Below are 27,958 nucleotides of genomic sequence, written 5' to 3' on the forward strand. Positions count from 1 at the left end.
GTCATTGTGGTGAAGTGTGCGCGTGGAATCCGGGGCGCTTTTATAAACGCTGCGCCAGCAGAAACTCAAGAGAGGCGCATTGTGCTCGCTCCCGCGGCGCACCAAATTTACACAGCTCGGTCCAAAGAATATTCCCCGCTTGGAGGCAGCTCAGTTGGTCTCGTTAGAATTGAAACACCGCGTAGTTCTCACTTTACATTCCATATTTATTAAACTTTGACCAGTATGATTTGGGTAACTCTGTTCTGCGTCTTGGTAACATCGCTGCAAGCTGATGCGCGCCTCACTAAACGCTATGTGATCGGCGGATGTCCGAGTCAGTGTGATAAGTCCATGTGTCCGTCGATGCCAAAGGACTGTTCGACAGGACAGGTGATGGATCACTGTAACTGCTGCCTGGTGTGCGCGTCCGGAGAGGGAGAGGCGTGCGGCGGGGTGGGTAAGCTGGGGGACCCGGTGTGTGGAGAGAGTTTGGAGTGCTCCGTGACCGGAGGAGTGGGCTACTCTGCTACCGTCAGGAGGAGAGGAAAACAAGGCGTCTGCGTGTGTAAAAGCAGCGACCCGGTGTGCGGCAGCGATGGGGTCTCCTATCGGAACATATGCGAACTGAAGCGGGTCAGTAACCGAGCGCAGAGCCTGCAGCAGCCGCCGGTGCTCTTCATACAGCGGGGAGCTTGTGGCACGGCGGGTGAGTACCTCACTCAAACAAACAGAGCACAGTTTACCTGTTTTTTTTACATTCTTTACAGTGGTACAGTATGAGTACTAAATAATGGGCTACTAATAAACAATGTGTACTACTACTGATAGATAGATAGATAGATAGATAGATAGATAGATAGATGTGAGAGAAAGAATGATGGATTGGTTTTGTGAAAGAGAGAGAGTCCAGATGTTGGCAACAGATGCAGATGACATCTTTGCCGGATGGTATATTCATCATCGGCCAAAACCGTCTGCAATACTGTGCAGTGCACCCCATTTATATGATCTTTTTCCTTTTGGGAATGTTGGTTCTTTTCATTCAATTAAACAGCAGACAGATCGATTTGGTCATATTTGGTAGGCATGCGAGGAGGAAAATGCCTTTAATTGGAAATTGGATAAACATCAAAATTCTGTCTAGCAGTAACAGAAATTATATGTGATCCTGGACCAAAAAAAAAAAAAAAAACAGTCATAAGAGTAAATTTTTCAAAATTGAGGTTTATACAAGCTTACCATTGATGTATGGTTTGTTGGGATAGGACCGTATTTGGCCGAGATTCAACTATTCGAAAATCTGGAATCTGAAGGTGCAAAAACAAAAATTAAAATACTGAGAAAATCACCTTTAAAGTTGTCCAAATGAACTTCTTACCAATGCATATTACTAATCAGAAATAGTTTTTACGTTTACGGTAGGAAATTTACAAAATATCTTCATGTAACGTGATCTTTACTTCATATCCTAATGTTTTTTGGCATAAAAGAAAAATCAATAATTTTGACCCATACAATGTATTTTTGGCATAAAAGAAAAATCAATCATTTTGACCCATACAATGTATTTTTGGCTATTGCTACAAATATATCCGTGCTACTTAAGACTGGTTTTGTGGTTCAGGCTCACATATGTTTGAGTCAAGCATATGTTTGTGCCTGTTTCATCATGTTTGTGTTGAACATGAGGCCATTCTTTCTGCATTGAAAGGCCCATCGTTAGCCATGCATCTATTGCGTAAGTCTCTGCACTCAGTCATAATTAGTTATTTTAATGCATTTTGACCCTCACGTGCAGTTTGTTCATAGAACTTGCTCATTAGGTACACAAACAAAGTCTGACCCATCAAGACCACTGCGAATGGACAAAAACCAGACCAGCTTGTGTATACAGTATATGCATGTGTGCCCTCAGAATATACAGTTTCACCTTTTAAAATGAAGCCTCCGCATCTTTCTGTATTTGTGTGAGATAGAAGGTTATTAGAGATGAATTTGAGCAGGTTTCTCATTATGAGATTGCATTAAGCACGATAAAATTCCCATTTTATATCCTTAAATGAGTTGAAATGTGGTCTGTCTTTATCTTGTTCTTTGTTACTTCATTATTCTTACTGAAAGAGCCTCAATGTGTTCATTTTGGCAGACACTGACTCATAAATTGTGGCTGAAAGTGGATAGTTGTCTTGGTCTGGATAGTGGATTTACGATAGTGAATCCTTACGCACTTGTTGGCTCATAAACAATTGTGCTACAATAGTATGAGCTCCTCACGTCAGCTGTTGAGTATCAGCACTCCAAATCCTGTTCTTCAGAAGCTTAAATATTAAGGATCCGTTTGGCTTAACCGTTGACATGTGTCTAGTCTCTGCATATTGGCCTAATAAAGGCTCTAAGCAAAGTGCCAAGCTGCAAGAGGTCTGTGGCTTCCAAGTCCTGGCCTCACCTAAAGAAAACACACTGTGCCGCAGAGCTCATGATGTCATTTGCATCTGGATCTGAAGGCCTGCCTGCATCTCTGCACACTTCTCCTTGCCTGGCTGCAGATTTAGGTCATATTGTGAGTCTTATGCATTCATTAGGAAACAGATTTTTACTGAAGAAGAAAGAAAGTCAGCCAGCCGCCCTCCTGCAAGACTAGGTGCTTCAGTCTGTTTTGGGTTTTGGATGATTGTGATTGTGATTGAAGGAAATGGCCTGCACACCCCTATCCCAAGGAGGGGAATGGAAGTGACGCCACCAAATGCTTTCCAGACTCACATCACACCTTGAGCTATTATATGTGACCCTGGACCACAAAACTAGTCTGAAGTAGCATGGGTATATTTGTAGCAATAGCCAAAAATACATTGTATGGGCGAAAAGTATTGATTTTTCTTTTATGGCATCTTTCATGGAAAGATTATGTTCCATGAAGATATTTTATAAATTTCCTACCATAAATATATCAAAACTTAATTTTTGATTAGTAATATGCATTGCTAAGAACTTTTTGACAAATTTAAAAGTGATTTTCTCAATATTTGTATCTCTGCCAAATATTGTCCTATCCTAACAAACCTAGCAAAGTGACATGATATGAGAAAACCACAGTAATTTAAAGGAATAGATTACCCAAAAATTAAAATTTGCTGAAAATGTACATCTTCAGGCCATCCAAGAAGTAGATGAGTTTATTTCTTCATTACAACAGATTTGGAGAAATTTAGTATTGCATCACTTGCTCACCTTTGGATCCTCTTTAGTCAATGGGTGCTGTCAGAACAGAATGAGAGTCCAAACAGCTGATCGCAAGTAATCCACAACACTTAAGTCCATCAATTAATGTCTTGTGAAGTGAAAAGCTGAAAGCTGAGTGTTTTTAAGAAACAAATCCATTAAGACATTTTTAAACCGTTGCTTCTGGGCATTATATATAATCTCCTTCAGTGCAATAAAAAAAAAATGAAAAAGACGTTGAAAACGTCTTAATGATGGATTTGTTTATTACAAAAAAGCAGCTTAAGTCATAATGTGGATAATTATGATGTTTTTATCAGCTATTTGGACTCTCATTCTGACGGCACCCATTCACTGCAGAGTATCCATTGGTGAGCAGGTGATGAAATTTCTCCAAAAAAAATTCATTCTTAGGTGAACTGTTAAAATACATAGCGCACCCAAATATAGGATAAAGTAATATGTTTTTACACTTTAAACTTAAAAAAATTAAAATAGGAGTTATCATCAACACTCATGTTTTAATCTTTGTTTGCCATCTTGGGTTTATTCTTTTCACTGAGCTTGATTCTGTGATTGCCTTCACTGCAATGGGCATCTTAAAATGAACATTTAGCAGAATTGAGCATCTTAAAATGTACTTAAAAATGTTCCAAAGCCTAATGAGCTGCCAACAAAGCAAGTTTTAGTAAGAAAAAGATGAAGTGAATGTTTACTTGTATTATGTGAAAGATTTATTGATATTGGATCTTTGGGATGAGCTGTAATCCTGAAATCTCTATACGGGCGCTGAGCTGGAGAGAGTAGTGGGCAGTGTTTGTGTGTGTGTGTGTGTGTTTGTGTATGTGTGTATAAGTTTATAGCAGTGTACTCTCTTCTCCTTTGCATGGTTTTCATTAAGTATTTCAGGCTTGTTTCCCAGAGCTTTTTGTATTTTGTGTCTTGTGCATTGTTTTTTCTACTGCCAATTCATCATTGTGAATTGTCTGTGTTCATGCTCATTCTCAGTTGTTTATGTATGTTAAGAACAAAGAATCGCAGTTCTTTATTGCAATGTTATGTATAACTATAGAATTGAAATTCTCTCAGCATATGTGTATGTTTGTTTCAAGCATTTAATTGCTCTTTGTAGTGTGTGCACTGGTTTATGTGGTTTTATCTGTTTTGTAATGTTGTGTGTGTGTTTGTTCTGTGCTTTTTATAAGCGCTTAGAGGTTTGTCCCATCCAGACTTCTGCAGATTTGTTTAGTAACCCTACAAATGCTGATGAGGCACATATTTCTCTGGTCTCTATGGCTTCTCTCTTTCTCTTTCTCTATCTCTTTCTCTTTCTCTTTCTTTTTTTCAAATCACCACACATATATATATTACTTTTTGCACTTTGACTTTTTGCACTTTTTGCATTCTCATGACAATTAATCCTGTTGTTTTACATACAGTGATTCTTCATATTAGACTGTAACTGTAATTCTGCATAAATTAATGGTAGTACAATCAAAACTTCCATGACGTATGAATGCTATACATTTTGAACAAATCATTTGTTGTAGTTGTTTTTGCATTACATTTTGCTTGATGATAATGATAATGTGGAAGGTGATGTGCTTTAATAATAATATTAATACAAATTTGTGCTTATTAGGTTTAATTTTCTGTACAATTATACAAAAGTGCTAATGTAATTTCCTATTTGTCTCTAGATAATTGATTTGAGTGGAATAGTTTGACCTGGTCATATTCTGTGAGAGTGAGATTCACTGTTTACTTTTTTCCACTTATTCTTTTATACTTTACCCTGTGTTTTTTTTTGCAGTTTTATTCCTCATTACTTGCCTCTGGTCTGGTCTGCGTTCATCCGTTCCTGTTTATTTGTGGATTCTTTCCCTCATATCCTGCTTCTAACTCACAAATAATGAATCTTAGCTTCTCAAGTCTTTTGCTAATGATTTCACTCTAAAGCTAAACATCAGTGACGTGTGTGTGTGTGTGTGTGTTTGGTATGGTTTGATATGGTTAGAGAAGTATCTCATCCTTTCATTGTCTCTTTGTTCTGATAATGTGTATTGTTTAGATTCTGAGTAAGGTTTTGTCCTTTGTGTATTTTTGTGTGTGTGCTCTGTTTGTGCAGAAGCGGCCTTTGTTTAACTCTCTTCAATTAGCATGATATGAAAGACATGTTTGTTTATGAGTGTTGTCAAATGCTTGAACGCTTTCTACCGATACCAACACACACACGCACACAGATCTACACGTGGATGTTCAGTCCAGAAATTAGCTATTTATGAGAACAAGAACAGACAGGCACATAAGTGTGAATGAATTTTGTTATGACTGGATCATGAAAAGAACAAGAAGGGACTCATTATTAATGAATCGCTGAATTCATTTATGTCTCTTTCTCACTGCCCCGGAGCGCAGAGCTTCTCCCTTCCTGCAAACTCTTGCAAATAAATTTTCTCCAGTCCCTTTTCTTCGCCAGCCACCTCTCCTTCATAGTTTCTGTGCTTCTGTAGTATAATATAGGCCAGTAGGACTTTCCCACAGTAAGGACTCATTTCCTGCTCTCTGCTCACCTACATAGGCCTCGCCTGAACTCAAATAAACACACTTCTGCAGTCTGAATCCTTCACAAACCCTGCAGAGAGGCCTCAGACAGAGCTTACACAACTGTAACTGGACACCATAACTATAGGTCAGAGCCACAGGCATGACCTGTTCATCATGTTCACAAGGTTTCATCCCTCACCGACTTTTGTGAGAACTGTTCTAGCCAGAAGTGAGCTCTTCCTATGCCAGAACAGTGCAGAAGATGTTTCAGAATAGAATAGAATAGAACAATTTACCTCAATTTACTCTTCACCTCCTGTTCAAAAGGTTTGGGGTGGTAAGATTTTTTTCTATGTATTGAAGCTCGTTTTTCAACACTAAATAATAAAAAAAGGGATATTCTGACTTTTTTTTTCTCACAAATGTGAGTTTGCATCTTGCGATTCAGACTTTTTTTCCACAGTTGCGAGTTTATATCTCACAATTCTGACTTTATTTCTCAGAATTGCACATTTATTTCTCAGAACTATTTATTTCTTAGAATTGTGATTTTAAATTTTGCAGCTCTGACTTTTTTTCTCACAATTGTGACTTTATTTCTCAGAACACAAGTCACAATTCTGGCTTTTTTCCTCGCAAATGCGAGTTCGTATCTTGCAATTCTGACTTTTTTTCTTGCAGTTGCAAGTTTGTATCTCTCAATTCTGACTGTTTTCCTCAGAATTTGAAATATAAACTCGTAATTGCAAGAAAACAAGTCTCATTTTGACGGGAAATAAAAGACTTGTATGTTCTCAGAATTACGAGTTTATATTTTACAATTCTGACTTAATAACTCACAATTTCATGACATAAAGTCATACTTATGAGATATAAACTCGATTCTGACTTTGTTCTCAGAATTGTGTGATATAAACTCACAACTGGAAGAAATAAAATCAGAATTGTAATAAAAACTCGCAATTCTGACTTTTTTCTCACAAATGTGAGTTAGTATCTTGCAACTCTGACTTTTTTCTCAAAATTGCATGATATGAAATCACAACAGAATTGTGAATTGTGAGATTAAATCACATCAGAATTGTGAGATAACCTGCAATTCTGACTTTTTTCCTTGCAAATGCAAGTTTGTATTTTGCAATTCTGACTTTTTTCCTTGCAAATGCATGTTTGTATGTTGCAGTTCTGACTTTCTTCTCACAGTTGCAAGTTTATATCTCACAATTCTGATTTTATTTTATCAGAATTGCAAGTTTATATCATGCAGTTCTGAATTAATTGATCAGAATTGCGAGTTTATATCTCATAATTCTGAGAAAAAAGTTATAATTACGAGATGTAAAGTCAATTGCGAGAAAAGTCGCAATTACCTTTTTTTTTGTTCAGTGGCAGAAACAGGCTTCCATACATTTGCTTACTAAGGCTGCATTCAAAAATAGTAATATTGTGAAATGTCATTAGAATTTAAAACAATGATTTTATATTATATTAATATATTTTAAAAATGTAATTTATTCCTATGATGGCAAAGGTGAATTTTCCGAATTTTCAGACGTCAATGTCACATGATCCTTCTGAAATCATTCTAATGTATAACAATTATTATAACCTTGATCTATTGTTTTGATGAATAGAAAGTTAAAAAAGCATTTATTTCAAATAAAAATCTAACATTATATTATTTTAATTTCACAATATCACATGCTGAGTAAAAAATCATTTATCTTTTTTTTTTTTTGACCCCAAATTTTTGTAAAAATGTAAAAATGTGACCTTGGACCACAAAACCATAAGGTTCAGTCTTTTTAAACTGAGATTTATACATCATCTGAAAGCTGAATAGATAAGCTTTCTATTGATGTATGGTTTTTTAGGATGGGCCAATATTTGGCCGACATACAACTATTTGAAAATCTGGAATCTGAGGGTGCAAAAAAAATCTAAATTTAAACGCCTTTAAAGTTGTCCAAATGAAGTTCTTAGCAATGCATATTACTAATCAGAAATTAAGTTTTTATGTACTTACGGTAGGAAATTTACAAAATATCTTCATGGTACATGATCTTTACTTAATATCCTAATGATTTTTGTCATAAAAGAAAAATCGATCATTTTGACCCATGCAATGTATTTTTGGCTATTGCTACAAATATACCCATGCTACTTAAGACTGATTTTGTGGTCCAGGGTCACAAATGTCCTGGCTTTGGTAAAATACCTAAGTTGATTGAATGCAAACTCTTTGAACATCTGGCTAGAAGATTGTCTTGGAGTCTTCCAAGTGTGGATACAGAAAAGCTATTGTAACGTGCTGTATTTAATCTGTGTCTGAAAGTGTTGCTTTTTCTTTATAAACATGCAGTATGAACAGTTTTATGTATACACTAAATTTCAAGATGATGAGTAGTGCTCATTTTGGTGGGTCAACCTGCTTTCCACAGGCTGCATGTCTCCACCTCCCCAGGAGAGACATCCAGGATCTCTAGGACAAATGTAGTTTCATTCTCTCAAACCATATGTTGTAATCTGGCAGTGTTTCAGTGAAAACACAAAGGCCTCATATTTATGCAGACTAAACGTAGGCTTTGATGTACTTAGTTCAGAGCCGGTCACATTCTTGGCGGGTATGGATACCAGCCCAATAATTCATAAAAAATTAACTTTACTAAAATTTTACTGAAGTAATTAGCTTTGTGCCACAGTGATTGAGCTACTTACAGAGGGTTTAACCATGGCTCTTCCAATCAGAATTCAGAGTCAGAACTTTCCATTTTATAATAAGGTTTTACATTATTGGATAACTGATGTGCTATTTTAGATTGGCAACGTGAAAGAATCGTCATGTGAAAGGTATACTTTGTCCATCTTAACTAGCTGTTTTTTTTTTTTTTTTAATTTAGTTTGTTTTGATAGCCTTTCTCAAAACATGTGATTTTCGATTGAATGCCTTGTTTAATGTTGGTCTGGAGCTGGTCAGTCTTACCACACTGGATATTTTGTCGCCATAAAATAAACTTTTGTTTCCTTTTTCCTGTTGATCTGTGAAGGATGGTTGGTTGTGACGGTTTGAATCCTGTGCCTAGTACTGTGTGTTCAAACATTTCATTGGATGAAATGCGTCAGCAAATGCACAAACCCGTGCATGTGTGAAAGTCAACAACGATTTTGGTTCTGTCAAGGTTGTTACAGTCTTGCAGCTGTGAGAGCAAAGGTTATGGAGTCTTAAAGCATAAATGCATCAACAGTAGCACTGGTTAAATCATTTCGAAGGTAGTGGTGCTGTGGCCAGAATATGCACCAGTAATTCATCGAATGTCCAGAAAGGTTTTGTTCTGTCAGAGATAAGAGGTTATGGATTTGTGATCTTCTTGGGTTTTAGTACCTGAGCGTGGGCCAAGATGAGACAAGCGTGTCTGATTCTATTGTTTCTGCCAGTGCGTTTGACCTAATCATAGGTCTCTCTTTCAAAGAGGAAAAAAAAACAAATACTTTTTCATCGCATGGCTAAAGAGAGGATTTGTTTTGAATTCTTTGGCCTTCAACTTCCCAGAGTAAATCTCCACTCCAGTCAGTTTGTTATACGTTAAATGTAAAATGAATTTAGACATTCAGTGATTGAAGTTTATTTGCATTCCTTATATTCAAGCACGGTTGAACTTTTAGAGTACCTTTCAGTGTTCTAAACTCTCTATGGTAGAATACACATAGATGCAGTCCCAAAGTGGATCTTGAGTTCTTTTTTATACGGTTTACTCAAAAGTAAAACAGCCGAATGGACCTCAGCAACCTGTTTCTGCTTGTTCCTATTCAAACAATAGCCCTGGAAATCAAACTCCCAAACTTCAGCCAGATTTTTAACCACTACATCACCAGTATTCAGATACAGGCATGAATATTCACATACAGTCGATACCAATCACCACTCATATACATATCACACAAGTCAGAATTTGTAATAATAGGTATACACTACCAGACAAAAGTTTTTGAACTGTAAGATTTGTAATGTTTTTTTTAAAGAAGTCTCTTCTGTTCACCAAGCCTGCATTTATTTGATCCAAAGTACAGCAAAAACAGAAAAAATCTGAAATATTTTTACTATTTAAAATAACAGTTTTCTATTTGTATATATTTTTAAACTTAATTTATTCCTGTGATCAAAGCTACATTTCCAGCATCATTACTCCAGTCTTCAGTGTCACATAATCCTAAGAAGTTATAGTAATTAATGCTTTTATTTAGCAAGGCTGCTTTAAATTGATCGAAAGTAATGATAAACGCTATAATATGCAGATAAATTCTAATCATACTCAGCTGTTTTCAACATGATAATAATAATAATATAATATAATAAATGTTAATAATAAATAAATGTAATAATGTTAATTATAATAAATGCTTTTTGGGGAGCAAATCAGAATATTGGAATCTGTGACTGGAGTAATGATGCTAAAAAAATTTGCTTTGAAATCACAGGAATAATAAATAATAAATTACATGTTAAAATATATTCAAATAGAAAACATTTATTTTAAATAGTAAAAATATTTCAAAATGTCACTCTTTTTGCTGTACCTTGGATCAAATAAATGCACGTTTGGTGAGCAGAATGTTTTTTCTTTAAAAAACATTACAAATGTTACTGATCAAAAACTTTTGAGAGGTAGTGTATAAACAATAATTAAACTGCCACACTATTATTTCTTTTACTTAATTTTTCTAAACTTATTTTTATTTACTTATTTGTTTACATTTAAAATGTAATTTACATGTTTATTTAATGACACATTTTATGATGTGCACTATTATTTTAAATGGCCAGATTTACTAAACAGGACAAACTAGTGTAAGAACGCAATCCTAAAGTCGATGGGAGTGGAAAGTTCTGCATTTGATCTCCTGACAACGCGCAAATTAAAGTAGACGCAGCCAAATAATTTCCATAATGACCTATGCAATCTACCAAGAGCAGCGTTCAAATTTGCGTACAGCCGCTAATAATAAAATGGGTTAAGACATGCTTTTTTGGGTGTTAAATAATGGTGCAAATACCAATACACTGACTACTGCAGACCTTAGCAAATCATCTTGCACGATTCATTTAAATACTCTCCTCCCATGAATTTACATCTGAAAAGGAAAATACAAAGGTCAGATGCAAAGACTGTGTCCACGCTGATGTGATGTTTCACTGCGTATCTTTAGTAAATACTGACAGTAGTTTTTTAGCACCAAAACAGGGTTTGCACTGTTGCAAGCTGTTAGTAAATTTGGCCACAATACTTCTATTTTCCGCAAGGACGCATTAAATTGGTCAAAAGCACAGTAAAGACATATTGCCACAAAACATTTCTATTCCACAACGTTTAGCAGCACAACTGTTTTAATAAGAAGAAAATTGAGCACCATATTAGAATAATTTCTGAAAGATTAAAGTAGTGAACTCCAAACATTTGAACAGTAGTGCATTTATTGGCATATATATTTTTTTACACCAGAAAGCTAAAAGAGAGTTAGGTTGGATGAGAAAGTGATTTTGGACATTTTCTTCCACAAAACTGAGAAGATTTGGTGTTAAAACTATAATTAGGTTGAATTTTCTCAGGTCAGAATGCATGCCAGCGCCACGCTGGATATGACTTTAATTACACTTGAGAAAACATTATAACTCTTCATAAACCGCTGCACTCTTTCATTTTAATGTTCCCTCACTTAGCACAAACCCATCTGGCCACAGACACATTTATCTTTTGAACTTACATGCTTTCCATCACCCAGGTCTTCTTGGGGTCCCTGTGATCCTGTATAATTAAAAGGGCCCATCTATCATGGCAGAGAGTGTCTTACTGATTGGATCAAATGACAGCTGCTATCGTCTGCGTGGTTAAGTCTGTGATACATACCAAAACACTCCAACCCTGGGGGTGATGAAACGAAAGAGTGAAATTAAAAGAGCAGTTTCGTACACTTTATGTATATCATGAGCTTTTGACTGCTGATGATAAACTCTTTTGGTTGAAGGGGAAAAAATATCTCTCACTTCTTTTCCTTCATGCTGAAATTACAGAGGACGAGAGTCAACATTTCCAGACACGTCCTCCAAGAGACTCCTCAGATCTTGCCCCTCACGTGTCTCTCTCTGTGTGTGTGTGTGTGTGTGTGTGTGTGTGATGCTGAATTACGTAAGCAACAGAAGTCCCATATATATTTACACAAAAAATCCCACCTCTTGTCTTTTTTTTAGTTAACAACTAGTCTCCTTTCCGTATCCTGTTTAAATGATGTCATTTGATATTTTCAGATGTTTGTCCCCAACTGTCAATTTCTTCCATTATACATTCTCATTATATCTCTTTTGTTTCAGCTCTCCATGATAACCCCAACAGCCTGAGATACAAGTACAATTTCATTGCAGATGTTGTAGAGAAGATCGCCCCTGCCGTGGTTCATATTGAACTGTATCGCAAGTAAGGACTGTTTGACCAAATGTGTTTTTATCTCTGTTTCCATTTATTTCATGCTCTTTCTGTCTTGTTTAGGATGGTGTACTCAAAGCGTGAGATGGCAGTGGCGAGTGGATCAGGGTTTGTGGTGTCAGACGACGGCCTCATTGTGACAAACGCCCACGTGGTAGCCAATAAAAACCGAGTGAAGGTGGAGCTTAAAAACGGAGCCTCGTATGATGCTAAGATCAAAGATGTTGATGAAAAAGCAGATATTGCCCTCATAAAGATCGATCCACCGGTAAGAGGAACCAACACAACAATGCTGTTATATAGCACATTCCATGAATACAGTACACATTACATTTTTAGCATTAGAAAAAACTGTAGAATAACTGTACTATACTATATATAATAACTGTATATAATCTAAAAAATGTATATTTGCATTAATTTAGACTTCATTTAGACTAATATTGCACTTCTAATAGATACACATTCTGACAACGTTTTTTACTTTACATATTTTGCCTGTTTAAAAGAGAAGTTCACTTTCTGAACAAAAATTTACAGATCATATACTCACCCCGTTGTCATCCAAGATGTTCATGCCTTTCTAGAAAAGAAAGAAATTGTAAGGAAATAGTTTTTTGAGGAAAACATTTCAGGAATTATCTCCAGTGGACTTCAATTGTGCCCATCAAAAATGCCGTTTCAATGCAGCTTCAAAGTCTACCTCTGTATGCTCAGTATGTCGAAAAATTCCCTCTCAGTTTCTCTTTCAACTTCAAAATCATCCTACATCGCTGCAGAGGTATCGACCCAGTGTTTACAAAGTGAACATGCAAAGAAGTTTAAACGCCCTTTACAAAAAAGGGTAAAACTGCAATATAGGATGATTTAAAAGTTGGAGGAGAAAATGAGATGGGAGTTTTTCAACATACCCTAACTGTATTGACCCGGATTACACAGAGTACACATGTTTTAATTTGACATCCTGATGTTGACATTCATTCATTCATTTATATTTTAAAGAAGACCTAATATGCTATATGCTGTCATTTTTACAATATGTAATATAAGTCTCAGGTGTCCCCAGAATGTGTCTGTGAAGTTTCCGCTCAAAATACCTCACAGATAATTTATTAGATCATTTTGAAAATGCTTATTTGAGTAAAAGCAGAAATACACTGTTTTTTGCATGTCTCTTTAAATGCAAATGACCTGCTGCTGTCCACCCCCTTTTCCAGAATAGAACTGTGCCTTTATAGCTGGTACCTCAGATACTGTTCTGTTTGGTTTTGATTATCATGTCTATCGCACTTACATCATGTTATAAAGTCATATCAGTTTAAACTTCTGATGTTTTTCTGAGTGCACACATCCGAAACACACGCACAGAAAGCGGCTGTCACATGACATGTGAGTACTAAACTAAGTTCTCTTTCATCTCTTATTGCACTTAAACTGTCAAAGTACACAAAAGTTTATGTTAAAAACACATGAGTTACAAAAACAGTCAGTTATATCTGTGAAGGTAAGCAGCTGGGAAAGAAATCGCATGTTTATGTTAGATCTGTGAGGCAGCAGTGTAATATACAGTAAGTAAATAAATCAATAAATCCACTGCTCTCTTGTCTCCTCCGAGGCTGGGACTCTAAATAGTGTTCTGTGCTTGTCTGTGCAGCCAATAATAGAATTAGTTAGCATGCTTTGCTTGAACCTTTACCATTACGTTAGAACTGGTACACCGTTGTCGCTTGCAAATAAGTGGAAACTTGCAGATTAATGGGCGGTGATATTATAAAAAGTTCCTCTTACCAGAATGCTTACCAAAACAAATGTACTTGGTTGTTCTTTTTTACATTTTTTTTTTTGGGTTGGTAGATGCATGGACACCATGGAGCCAATTATAGCACTTGAACATGGAAAAGGTCAGAATTTCAAGATATGTCACCTTTAAGAGTTTTAGATTCTATTTTATACCCTATTCAATGCTATATATACTATATATATAGTATATTATATATAATATATATATACTTATATATAAACAAATCTGAGCTGGTAAATAGCAGGTAACTATATGACAACATTCAGGTTGACATATGGAAATGATTTCCATTCCTTTAGCTGTTCTCCAGTTTTAACTTGACTAGATGCATGGGTAAATTAGGGTTAGGAAGGTAAAGACAGTTGAGGATATAAATACTTACAGAGAGAGGGAAAGTTTACCATCAGGCCTCAGGAACAGATGCTGTACTTTCATCAGGCATAAAAGTGTTTTCACACAGTGACTTGAAGGCTGAAGTAATGCTCCAGAAAGCAGTTTGCTAAACTGTTTTAATGACCATTAATCTCTCAGCAGGCACTTAGCATGTTTAGCCCACCACAGACCAAACATCTGTGTGGTTTGTGTACTGAGGTGGACAGATTGTACAGTTTTATAATGTCTTTTTACACAGGAAGCCACCTCACCGTAGTTTAGAAATGGAAACTGAAGTTTTATTTTTGATCCTAATTGTTTATACCGAAGAGGTTCAACCCTGAATTCGACCTGCAATGCATTAAACACGCCAAGCTCTGTTTTAGGATATAGTTACTATTAGTGCAACATCAAAAACCAAGTCCAAATAACGCAAGAGTGTTTCATTAACAGAAAAAAACAGATGGCCAAGCTAAAGATTGCAGGAATTCAAACTTGGCGTCTATATTTCAGCAATTACTGCATTCATGCAGCTCTGTAGTATTTGGAAAGGAGACTTTTCATGTAACCAAAATAGGAACATTACTGACCCCATAAATACAGAATGACCAACGCAATCCTTATAAGGCATCTTAGATGAAATTTTCTATTACCCAAAATCCCCCACTCACTCAGGTCAGTGCAGTGCACTGTGCAAACTCTTAAATATATGTCATGCTGGCTGATAGACACCAGGCAGCATGTTTGGCTGACAATCCTAACCTCGCAATCACTCAGACTCTTAAACATATGTTCTCCAGAGAAATAAAGCACACGCAAACCCGGACTGCATGTTTAATCTGATCCGGTGTTCCCAAAGAATGCATACTGCTCCAAGATCAGATTCCTCAACTGTTTCTTATCCCGATCCCTGTAGTCAAAACAGGTCCCACAATAGTGCCTATAGTCTGAGATATTTTATGTAGCTCTCTCTTAGCTGGTGTTTCTGATGCTGCTGGATTGAATCAGTGGGCTCTTTAATGCCCAGCTGCTAAAGAGTTTGCCCCACTTTGACTGAGTGATCTTGAATGACATCATATGGTCATGTGTGTATGTGCGAGCAATAGTGAGAGAGTTTGAGAGAGACTTGTCTCTAAGACTCGCATCTAACTAAAAGGGCATTTGGGAAAAGCAATAAGGGAGGCAGAAAAGGGCATTGGTTTGAACGGCACAAGTGAGCTGGAGGTCACACTCTGAAAAAAGGATCAGGCACCATAAAGACCCTGGGGAAACTGAGTATGTGTGTGTTTGAGAGAACTTGTGTGTGCCTGCATCCCTGTAAGCAATTACTGCAATTTCTTCCCTTTTTCTGATGCATGCTGAAAGGTTTAAAGTAGGTCAGTACTGTCAAACTTTCAGTAAGTGCATTTACATTCACAGTTATAATCAAGTTTTTGAGTAGTCCAGCTACATGCTGGATGAAACCAAGCTACAGTCAGATTATTTAGGTCTGGTAGACTGATTTTTCAAAACAGTTCTGGAATGTGTACAGTTAGAATAAAACAAGTATAGCATTTTAAGAAGATAAATTACTGCTTTGGACAGATTGAAATCGAACTGCATGTAAACATACATGATGCTACTTTGAAACCGTTTCTACATTTTTTACATTGTGTTTCATGATATTTGTCAGTTCATGCATTTTCTGGGAATTGAACCCTTGACCTTGGTTTTTCTAGCACCATGCTGTACTATTTGAGCTACAGGAATGTTTCAGTAGTTGCAGTGAACCTGCCCTCGTGAAACTAGAGGCAGTCTAATCGAAATACTTAAGAATTTAAACGGGTATTCCACCCCAAAATCACCCATGCATCGTTCCAAACCTGTGTAACTTTCTTTCGTCTGTGGAATGAAAAAGAATGTATTTTGAAGTACCCACTGACTTCCACTGTATGGGCAAAAAGCCCTGTGACATTTCTCAAAATATCTTCATGTTCTACAGAGGAAAAGACATCATACAGTTTTTCAACAACATGTTGGTGAGTAATCAGTGATAGAATTGTAATTTTGGGGTGGAACATTCCTTTAACTAAATGTTTTGCTTAAAAAATTTGAAGAAGAAATTATTGCAAAAAAGATACCACACAGGGGCTGATGTATAGAAAACTGAAACTATTTAAATGAATGGATTCTCTAATATAAATCAGGCACTTATTATTCAAACTGAACAAACTGAGAGGGACAGAACCAACCTTCTCTCATGACGAAAATGTACCTGTGGGAACTTTTTCGCAAGAGGTTCCGAAGTTCGTTGGGAACCACACAATTTAGGAGCCCATTGACTTCCACTGCATAGGCAAACAGCCCATTTCTCAAAATATCTTCTTTTATGTTCTATGGAGGAAAGTAAGTCATACAATTTTGGAACAACATGTTGGTAAGTACATGATGATAGAATTATAATGTTTGGGCGGAATATTGCTTTAACTACATTTTTTGCTACCGGGTCACGGCACCAAAAAATTAGAAGAAGAAATTATTACAAAAAAGATGTATAGAAAACTGATACATTTTGAAAGAAACATTTACATTTATTTATTTAAATGAGTGGATTTTCTAATATAAATTAGGCTCTTATGATTCAGTGAATCAAACTGAATCAAACTGAACAAACAGAGTTTGTATGAGGTACAGAACCAACTAAATACGTACTGTGTACTTTAGACATATTAGATGTGAAAGTTTTGTGATATATTAGATGTGAATTGTCTGCTGAGTGGTGCTAAAAGAGTGTTTATTTTTTTGTTTGAACTGATGAACATGCATATGGTATGTTTTATTTGACACTGGTTTTGTATGTCACCGCAGTTCTGACTTGAAATGTCAGTTGAGTGGCGATATAACCCTAATGTTCTGTGACGTTTCATGCTGTTTTAGCTTGTTCCATCCAGAAAGCGAAACATATGGAGCTGTAATCATCAATCAAGTTCTTGCTGTATAGCAGAAAACTCATTGTAGCTTATTGTCATGCTGCTATTTTTTTGTTGATGTATTCACTGTTAGTTCCACAACTAATTTTCATAAGTGACTCCCCAAAGCTGCAAACTTTACAGTCTAAACTTACATTCACTCACACCCATACTCATGCCTTGACTTGACGAGGGAGAAATAAGCATATATATCACACAACGCAGTTTCACTCATGCAGAAAATGGCAAGCACATGGTGGATGAACTTCGAGGGGAGTCATAGAGCAGATTATTTATTTTCTTCCCAATCTTTTGTCCTTCACACTGTCTTTGTTCCTTCTCTCTCCCTTTATTGGTGGCTGTCTGTCTCTTGGGAAATCATTACTCTGTCTGCAACAGCCAGACATTAGTAACAGAAAAGAGAGGAAAGTGTTTTCCCTCTCAGAAAGAGTGAGAGAGAGAGGAAATGTGGTTCGGGGACTGAAAATGAATCCATATGTATGTGAACATGGATGCAAATTTCACCCACATTCAAGGCAAAGCTGTATAAATGGGGAGCTCTTGAGGGTCCAACCTTCCATGATCTGTTGAACTTCCCATCATTCCTGTTCCCGAACGCAGAAGCTCCAGAAAAAATGAATCATTTTCATGTCTCGGCCCATCACACTTACAGTCAACTCATTTGTAAATCTTCCATGTCTTCCTTTCCATTCCTCTGCTCTGGTTGTGAGCCAAGGCAAAGAGAAAGTTTCCCGTTTAGGTTAGGAGCTTAAAGGCTAACACATAGCGTGCACACAAACAGGTTTTCTTTGGATTATCGATGTTCCAGTGGCCTAAAATGCAGTCCAGACTGCTAATGTGGCTGACTGCTGGTTGGGCCAAAATGAGTCATTTAATATTACAGGGAAAGATGTGAATCACACGTGGGAACAGAAAAGCAGTTTTGACCATGTGGAAGCAAAAGTGGAAGTGTGCAAATGAGAAGAGGATATACATGGTATAAACTACTATGTGGGAAATAGTATGTCACTGAACTCCCCTCCAAATACATACTCCGAAACTCACAGGTCTGAACTTGTCTCAGGTTTAAAGTATACGGTATCATTCCTGGTTACGTGCTAATGTATTTCCAGCTGTTCTGTGATTGAATACAGAAAAAAACACATAGGAAGGAGGAAAAATCACAATTAAGGTCTCTTTAATATCTAAGTTGCTTCTTACAAAATGCAAGTGGAGCCAAGAAGTTTCCAACATCTCTGATTTTTTGATATTCTTTTTAATAGTTCAGTAAATATTGGTCACAGACATGGAAATTTACTTTAAATTTCACCAAGTTGATTATTCACAAAAAACTCACAGATCATGTTTTTATGCCATTTTAAGTCTTATTTTGATGTAACAAAGTGGTTATCTAGGTGTGCTGTTTACTTACTTTCTTAAATTAGCCTTCCCATTAACGGCATTATATTGTTCATTCATATTGAGTAATGAATGCGGAATGCGCACGAACACAAGAGGCGGGATTTATAACCAGCCATATCCAATCATATCGCAATGGAAGCGTTGTCTCCTCTCATGTGACTTTCCCCCATTCATTCTCAATTACCCCCCACCAAACCGACTGCACCCTTTAGGGGGTCTGTTAAAACTCAGTGGGCTCAGGGGAGGCAAGAGAGATGCGAACTCCCATTGTATCTTCACCTGCTGGTTGGACAGTTTTACTTTAGAAAAACTAGTGATTTATACACTTTATGATATGTTTTGTAATACTGGTGTTGTTTTATGTTTGTACTATGATTTCTTTTCTTGCCTCCTCAAATATATATATATATATGAAGAGTTCAGATGCAAAACCAGCTAAAAGCCATCTTGGTCAAAAATGAGATAATGATACTGAGTGAATGAGTGAATTCCAGCCTCAGCCCAATCAGAAGTACCAGTACTTACATAGAAACATATACAAAGTAGCCAGAAAGAAGTGCTCATTTTAAAGAAAAACATTAGATGGATTTAGAGGCTTTTGCATCTGAACATGAATGAAGCTCCCCGCATTCATTTTATAGCTCTACACTCTTACTGTGTGTCACTAATTGTATTATCTGTGTCTGTTTTTATTATTCATAGGGAATTTTCAGCGAAATCCCAAAGACAAAGATTAACCTATACTTAAATGAAACATAATTGAGATCTCTATTAAGTCTACTGAGCTTCTAAAGAAGAAACGTCTGAGGTTTCCTATGGGAAGAACCTTTAATAGCTCACTCACTGAAAATATCTTACAGCCACATCCAACACAAACCCACCAAGTAGAGAACTTCTTGCTTGCAATTAAACTGGTGCTTATCTTTTAAAGTCACTCACATAGCAGTAATTAGAGGCACAATGTGGGACGAGGTGCCTACTGACGGGCACAGTGATGACAGAGCGGGACGGTGAGCTCAGTTCCAACTCCAGTTCCTATAGTCACTTTTACTGCAAGTAGTTAATGATGTCTTTTAAATTCTGCTGTTTCTGCTTTTGTTCAAATTGTAACTGCAAACTGGTGTTTAAAACCAGACACACATTTTTAGTAGTGCATGGGAATGTCAACCTGTGGAAACTCTGTGTAGCTCCACAACAACCATATAATAATAATCTAAACCTTCGAGAGACTGTTACCCGTTTTGCACCTGCATAAGTGCTTGTTAACTACTGGTTGTGGGCAGGGGAAATGTCTGTTCCAGCTCAACAAACTGCTGTTTGATTAAATTTGACCTGAAAGGAAATTAAAATCACCTAAAGAAATAAAATACATCACTACCAATTTTATAGCTTTCTCCACATAAAGGTTTAAGAGATGTCCTTAAACTTTAAAGAAAAACAAGTGGTGTTTGTTTTAATTGTTGTTTTTGTGTTGTTCTTTCTGACACGATTCTGGTTGGTATGTGCATAGAACATCTCTATTGAAAGTAGATTAAATCTTTCCTGTCTTCTTTGCTCTTTCCTCGAGACACGTCTTCAGTGGGAATTCCTATCCTAGCCTTATCTTGAACATCTAATGGGAATGACAAAATCTTCTTTCTCAAAGTTCTTCTAGTATTTCATTGGCAATGGGTGAGAGTGAGACTGTTTTTACATGTCCCATATTGGTATTCTCAGACTGCAGTATCAATAACAAAGACACCTGGGTAGCTGTCATGCTTTTATAGACCAGATGGATGCAGGTGTTTCTGCTGGTAAATGTTTATAAGGAACTGCTGACCTGTAGTCTCACATAGTAGAGGTTTATTAGAGTTCACGGCCTGTTATGGTAACCTCACAACCTGCTGAAATGAGCATCTAAATTTTACGTTTTTGTTTGTTTTGTTTGCAGCTGCGCCTCCATTGATATATCAAGTACATTACAAAGCTTTTAGGTTTTGGCTCCAGTGACGGCCATTTTTCATATCCTGCCAATGTATAATCACTGCTCTAATATACTGATAATAGCCTATATTTTGAGTTCGGACATGAACACTGAACACATGAGTCATCTTTGTGGTAAGGAGAAAGAGCAAGAAATAGAGTGGGAGGCTTTTAGGGTGGTTTTTCCATGTAGATTTTAAATGGAAAGTATAATTTCACAGACACAAAATGGCTAACTAACATGCCACATTGACACAAAATGGCTGACTTAGCTTCACTGTGGCTAATAAGTGGTGTGAGATGTGGACTTTGAGTCTGACGCATGATCTCATCTTTTTGCAATGGTAACCCAATAGAGCGCTGACGTTCCCACCAGGAGTTTATTAGAGTTCTTTGATTGTGGAACGCGTACATAATCGTAGGATGTATATTGCATCTGTGGGATTCTTGATTAGGGTGGATTCCACAGAACTGGAATGAAACTGATTGAGGGTTTAGTTAATGCATTTTAATAGTCATTATAACTGTGCCGTAAACATTTATAAACTACATTTAAGAGATGTGAATTAAGTTTTAGTACTTAAGCTTGCTTGAAAAGAAAGGCCACATTTAAAGAAAGCAGAATCATGTTGATATAACTTTAATCTAGTCCATCTCTGCACATGTTGGACCCTAGGATAGGGAGAAGAGAGTGCTACATTTTTTGTCTAGTTTGCCAGTCATCGTCATCTTTATCCTCTTCTATTTTAAAACGCTGTAAGCGCAGGTCGAGTTCGCTGAGAGTTCACCTCGTGATAAAAGCTTAGGATCATTTTACAGCTTCGTCCTCTCCATTAGGCAGGTACACAGCTTGGGTTGAAACTGTACAGCAGCAAGGCAGCCATTTTGTTTCTTTCCAAACTTGTTCACAGCCTGACATTTTAAAGTAAGACAGCAGTAGTGTTGTAGAAAATTGTTGTATAATCTTCAGATTACAGCTTGGAGAGCTCGGACAGACATTGTGAACCATGTAATATTAAAAATATAAGGTTTAACACTGAATATTTCATTAGTTAACCTTTCAGTTGAAGCTTTCTTTGGTAAATACAGCTCACACTGCTGTCATCTGAACTATCCCTAAAATACAGAGCTCATACATACGCGCAAAATGAGAACGTAAGGGCGTCTGGTGTGTTTATCAAGCTCAGAGTGTCTGCTCTCCACTCTCTGACTCTATTTTTACAGTCGGTAAACAAAATAGACACCAGTGCAATGGCTAAACAAGCATATTCTGTTGTCACAGAGAGCGCTCTAATCAAGCCCCTGTGTTGAGAGGGGAGATTCCATAAATGATTCCCCACAGGAAGGGCAAAACAGCATTCCGACTCGTCCCGTCCCGTCCTAAGTGGTTAGTTTTCCGTGATGTCATAAAGGTTGCATGGCGATAAGGTTTCAAAGATATGAATCGAATATCCAAACTCCTGTTTGGCAGACACTTGATAGCGGATGCACAGAGGTGTTAGAATAGAACTGTTTGTATGGCAGTTCTGGGCAGTTCAGGAAATCGAAGGCTAGAATTATGGAACGCCTGCATACGAGCATTTATCACATGACTGACTTTGCAATGTCATAAAGTTGCTAGAATGTCAAAACCAGCTGTGTGGGGTGGCCACTATTGGATTTCATTTAAAGTTCTTTTATAAACTTTTGCAAGCTTTAGGATCGTGAAGTGTTGGGATATTTCTGTCTTACGAGCAGATGCTAAAATAAAGGTCACATTCTCTACGTAACAGACTTGATTTTTTCTTTCTTTCTGCCCGACAGAGTAAGCTTCCTGTGCTTTTGCTCGGCCGATCGGCTGACCTCAGACCAGGAGAATTTGTGGTTGCTATCGGCAGCCCGTTTTCCCTCCAGAATACGGTTACCACCGGGATCGTAAGCACCACGCAGAGAGGCGGGAAAGAGTTGGGTCTACGAAACTCGGATATGGATTACATTCAGACGGACGCCATCATTAACGTAAGCAAATTAGTTATTTGTTACATACTTTATTATTTTAATGTGTGCCTCTTTATATGATGGTCTTAACACGGGGCTCGCACAAATCAAGCCACAAAACACAAGCATGTCTTAACACATGAAATGTCTCTTTTACAGTATGGCAACTCAGGAGGACCATTAGTCAATCTGGTGAGCATTTTCTCATTCCAAAACTGTTGAATAAATCCCATATGAACATTCATATACACTACTTATATTTGCACAGAGCTTGACTGTGTGGTAATTACCAGGGCCTATTTTCCCAGAATGCATGTGTCTGGTGTTACAGTAATGTTACCCCAGTGAGTCTGTAATTTGACATGGTGGAAGTCAAGCCATCAATCAAATGTGTAAAAAAAGGTGTCTTTTTTAAATTCATGACCCAGTTTAAAAGAGTCAAGAGTGAATATGAAAGGGTCTTAATAAACACTGAGTGGAGTGATTATTTTGTGATGTACCTTTTGACCGTACATTATACCACTTACAGTATTGTGTGGCTACCAAGCAAATAAAAAGAATAAATGGACATTAAATAGTAATTCTGAATTATATTCTATTTTAAATGTATGTACTATTATAGTATTTATTAATGTTTTGAGTTATTTTTATATTTTCTGTTTCAGTTTTAATTTAGGTTTTATTAATTTTATGTGCTTTTGTCAGTTTGAGTTTTTTTAAATTTCTATTTACCTTTAATTTGTATTATTTATGTTTTAATTTTACTCATTTTAGTACTTTAATATAGTTTATTTATTTTAGTTAGTTCAGTAAGTTTGCATTTTTTATATTTAGTTTTATTATAGAATTTTTTTAATTACTGAAAACTATTTTTAATAGTTTTACTATTAGTTATAGTTAACAATATCAAAACTAATTCGATTTTAAATTATTCAAATTGTTTTAATTTAGTAGGCTATATTATGGAAGAATATATATTTATCATATGTGACTCTGGACCACAAAACCAGTCATAAGTAACATGGGTATATTTGTAGCAATAGACAGTGATACATTGTACAAAATTATTGGTTCTTATTTTTTAATGCCAAAATCATTAGATAGTAAGTAAAGATCAAGTTCCATGCCGATATTTTGTACATTTCCTACCGTAAATATATTAAAACTTAATCTTTGATTAGTAATATGCATTGCTAAGAACTTCATTTGGACAAGTTAAGGCAGTTTTCTCAATATTTTGATTTTTTTTTTGCACCCTCAGATCTCGGCCAAATATTGTCCTGTTCTAACAAACCATACATCAATGGAATGCATTTAAATTCAGATGATGTAAAAATATCAATTTTAAAAAATTGACCCTTATGACTGGTTTTGTGCTCCAGGGTCACATATATGAATATATTATAGTAGTGATGCAAGAGAAATGAAAGATCTTGATGTGTTCTTTATTGGTATACTAGAGTCAAATATACATAATTAAAAACTAATTTTAGAAATCATTTAATATTTTACCAATATTGTCAGGTTTATTCAGTCATATTAAATAACATATTTTTCTTTTTCCTGTAGGATGGTGAAGTGATTGGGATCAACACGTTGAAGGTGACGGCCGGAATCTCCTTCGCTATTCCATCAGACAAGATACGGCAGTTTCTTGCTGAGTCATATGACAGACTGGCCAGAGGTACGACACAGTATATTCATATCCAGAAATGATATATGAGATAGAGTGTTTTACCTCATTATTTGCTGTAGAGTAACTTTGATTATGTTCTTCTGGCTGTTTTACAGGTCGAGGAGCCACAAAGAAAAGATACATTGGTGTTCGTATGATGACCCTCACTCCTTCGTGAGTACATAAGCACATCCATGCATCACCCATTCATCACCCAAAAATGAAAATCCTGTCATTAATTTCTCACCCTCATGTCGTTCCAAACCCGTAAGACCTTCGTTCATCTTCAGAACACAATAAATTAAGATATTTTTGATGGGATTCAAGAGCTTTCTGACCCTGCATAGACAGCAACGCAACTACCATGTTCAAGGCCTATAAAGGCAGTAAGGACATCATTAAAATAGTCCATGTGACATCAGTGGTTCAACTTTACTGTTATGAAGCTATGACTGTTTAATGATGTCCTTACTACCTTTCTTGGCCTTAAATTGTTTCCCAAGGTCAGAAAACTCTCAGATTTCTTAAAAAATATTTACATTTGTGTTTCGAAGATGAACAAAGGTCTTATGGGTTTGGAATTTTCATTTTTGGGTGAACAAATTTTAGGTTACTAGCATGACCTTATGGAAGATCTTAATTCTGTTTTTACACTCTGTGTGGTTTATAGTGCCGTATTATAATTTGAAGCTTTTTTTTTTTGGATGTAAAATATTTTACAGCTTTAATTCTTTGTTGAAAACAGATCTGATGTAATTTTATTCATTCCCGTTCACAGACTGTCCAAAGAGCTGAGAGGTCGACTGCACGACTTCCCTGACATCACGTCAGGAGCCTATGTGATTGAGGTCATCTCTAAAACCCCAGCTGCAGCGTGAGTCACCAAAACTCAAAATCCCATAATGCCAAGCAGGTCAAGAGTACAGGTCAAGTTGTTTGCCAGAATTCATGCTGCTTTTACTGGCCACATGCTCTCTGCCGTCATGCTTGGAAGGATATTGTCTTTGGCTCCATCTATCTACACATGTTTTAAATTTATGTTTGACCCCCACCTATCAAAACACACTCAACACACACACACACACAAAAACCTGCTGATGTTCATAATTTCAGCCTATCGTGTTTATTGACTCGCACAAAAACCTCTTCCTCTGTATTAATGTGCATAAGCGCGAGAGGCATCTAGAGTGCTGAAGATGCATTTAAATGAAAGGGATAGTTCACCTAAAAATGAAAGTTCCAATGTTGTTCCATATCCTGTGAGTCAGGATGTGGACCGATTTCTCATTAGCCACCCAAATCCTATGACTCAGGCCTAGTCACTGCCACATCATATCCTTGAACATTTTTATGGTGTCTTGTCTTTATTATATACTTGTTAAAAATAAACGCAAACACAGACTCAAGGGCAAATTTAGGTTTTGCAGATTCATATGATGAAATTCTTTGTGCATGAAATGTTGTTTTCATATTATTCCACAACCACAGTCCAATCCACTGCCCACCACATCCTGATTCAGGACATTTTTAGTTTTCCTGAAAGCTTATACATGTTAAGAACAAGCTCACATGGCACCCAGACACACAAACGACTGCTTCTTTTCTCTCTGCATGACACCACTACGCTTATGATTCACAATTGAATAACAGATGATCACCAAATGTCACACTTGCAGTCCAACAAACAGGAAGTAGTTGTGAAGTCTAGTATATAACTTACTGTAGGTGGTTACTCGGGGCATGTGAATGTGTTTTGTTTGACCTAATACAGATGTAGGTGTGTATTGTGTAGGTGTGTAATTTGCTTTTAAAAGCCCAGTTATAAGGTCTGAGAGTCATTACGCTTTTAATGTTGATGTTTTGATAAAGCATACAACTGTAAAAATACATTACGCACAGCCTTAAGAGTTTGTTTTGGAAGCTATTTTGAAGTAATTCTGGGAAATCCAGCAATATTTGATTTGTACTGGAGAGGTTTCAGTTTCTGGGATGTAAACGCCAAAGATTAGGGCTTAATCAAAAAGAATTATTTCGGTCATCTTTAGTCCTCAAATGCCTTTTCTTTTCTGCAGAGGTGGACTTAAAGAGCACGACGTCATCATTTCCATCAATGGTCAGCAGATCTCCACAGCGACGGATGTGAGCGCAGCCATCAAAAAAGACACCAGTTTACGCGTGGTGGTTCGACGTGGCAACGAGGACGTCATCCTCACTATCATTCCCATGGAGATTGACCCTTGACCCTAAACAGAGCTGGTGTTCATCGACCCCACCAATGAACTTGCCGGGTGTGTCCTCTGCACCGCACCTTACGAGGAACATCTGGCCAATTGTCCATGTTCTTGAAATGACAAGCAGGGTGAAAGCTCACCCTGAGATTTTAGACTGTACAGAGCACAGTGATGTAGATTCACATTTATTAATGTTTTTATTTTAATCATAATGATCGATTTAGAACATGCTACTACTGTTTACTGTTCAACATAAGCCATTGAACGTAATTAGATTTTCCAGAATATAGATTTGCTCTTTCATTACCCAACAGTTTAGTGCACAGCAACTTGATTGGAATTTCTAACCATTTTTGTAAAATAAATTAAATTTTTTGTTGTTTAAAAGATTAAAAACCTTTTGATATTACGCTTTTCCAGAGTAAAATTGTTTTTGTTTTTTTTAATAAAAGTTTATACGATACATTGGTGATAACTTTTGTACCAGAAACTGAAAAAAAAAATCTATAAATCAGCACGATTGTTTTCAATAATAATAATAAGGAATATTTCTTGAGCATCAGATCAACATATTAAAATGATTTATTAAAATAAAGGATCATGTGACAATAAAGACTGGAGTAATGGCTCCTGAAAATTCTTCTTCCAACCCCATACTTTTGGATGGTAGTGCACATGTATTTGCACATCTTTGTGCACAGATAGAACATATTTTATTTAATATTTTTATTGAATAATATTTTTTATTGTTTATTAATTCCAGCTGCTCAGCTTAACTCCAACGGTTCAAACAAAGTAAAATAAAATTCAATCAGATGCATTTTCTGTACACATAACAGAATCAGCTAGAATCACGAGCTTTCGGTGTACGTCATACATGGCACACACCCTCCAGTTGGCACTAGCAGATGCCAAAAATAAAAAGAAAGGGTCAGGAATCAGGCCTGTTATGAAAAAGTCCAGAGCCTTTGCCAGTACTGCCAGAATGTTCACTGCTGTACAGCATGAGCAAATAATTGAAAAATCTGATTAAGTTTCAGTTTGTTTTATAACAATCATGGAGCAAGTTAACACTTCAGAAACATTCTAAATTGTTTAGGCAAGTGCTGTAACAACTGATGTAGAAATCACTGATTTTGTATATACAATATATAACACATGCATTGATTGGAAAATCACAGTGACATCGAAAAGAGGTGAGAACCACTGGCAGACCTTAGTTAAACCTTTGTTTTTTTTCAGTAATAAACCAAATGAACCACAGATTTGCCTTGATTTTTTTGTATTCAGTAAACTCTGGTTAACACTGGTGCCATCTAGCGGTGATAGGGTGTAACAACATTCAC

The 27,958-nt window shown here is 36.5% G+C and overlaps 1 protein-coding gene across 1 annotated transcript; it reads left to right on the forward strand.

Annotated features, from left to right (window-relative positions):
• htra1a (HtrA serine peptidase 1a) lies at positions 1 to 27,866 on the forward strand. Its single transcript, XM_051134212.1, has 9 exons — positions 1 to 688; positions 12,113 to 12,215; positions 12,288 to 12,492; positions 22,533 to 22,727; positions 22,866 to 22,898; positions 24,276 to 24,390; positions 24,498 to 24,555; positions 25,160 to 25,255; positions 26,454 to 27,866. The coding sequence occupies exons 1-9, from the start codon at positions 226 to 228 to the stop codon at positions 26,620 to 26,622; spliced, it is 1,437 nt and encodes a 478-aa protein (XP_050990169.1). The 5' UTR covers positions 1 to 225; the 3' UTR covers positions 26,623 to 27,866.
• Positions 27,867 to 27,958: the final 92 nt, after the last annotated feature.

This window comes from Labeo rohita, chromosome 17 (assembly GCF_022985175.1).
Source record: "Labeo rohita strain BAU-BD-2019 chromosome 17, IGBB_LRoh.1.0, whole genome shotgun sequence".
NCBI classification, from domain to species: domain Eukaryota; kingdom Metazoa; phylum Chordata; class Actinopteri; order Cypriniformes; family Cyprinidae; genus Labeo; species Labeo rohita.

What these genes read in the sequence shown, in the direction of transcription:
- htra1a (XM_051134212.1), top strand. Translation starts at nt 226, where the DNA reads ATGATTTGGGTAACTCTGTTCTGCGTCTTGGTAACATCGCTGCAAGCT. An exon ending in CATATTGAACTGTATCGCAA is followed by an intron (nt 12,216 to 12,287) that starts GTAAGGACTGTT and finishes TGTCTTGTTTAG; the next exon opens with GATGGTGTACTCAAAGCGTG. An exon ending in GAGGACCATTAGTCAATCTG is followed by an intron (nt 22,899 to 24,275) that starts GTGAGCATTTTC and finishes TTTTTCCTGTAG; the next exon opens with GATGGTGAAGTGATTGGGAT.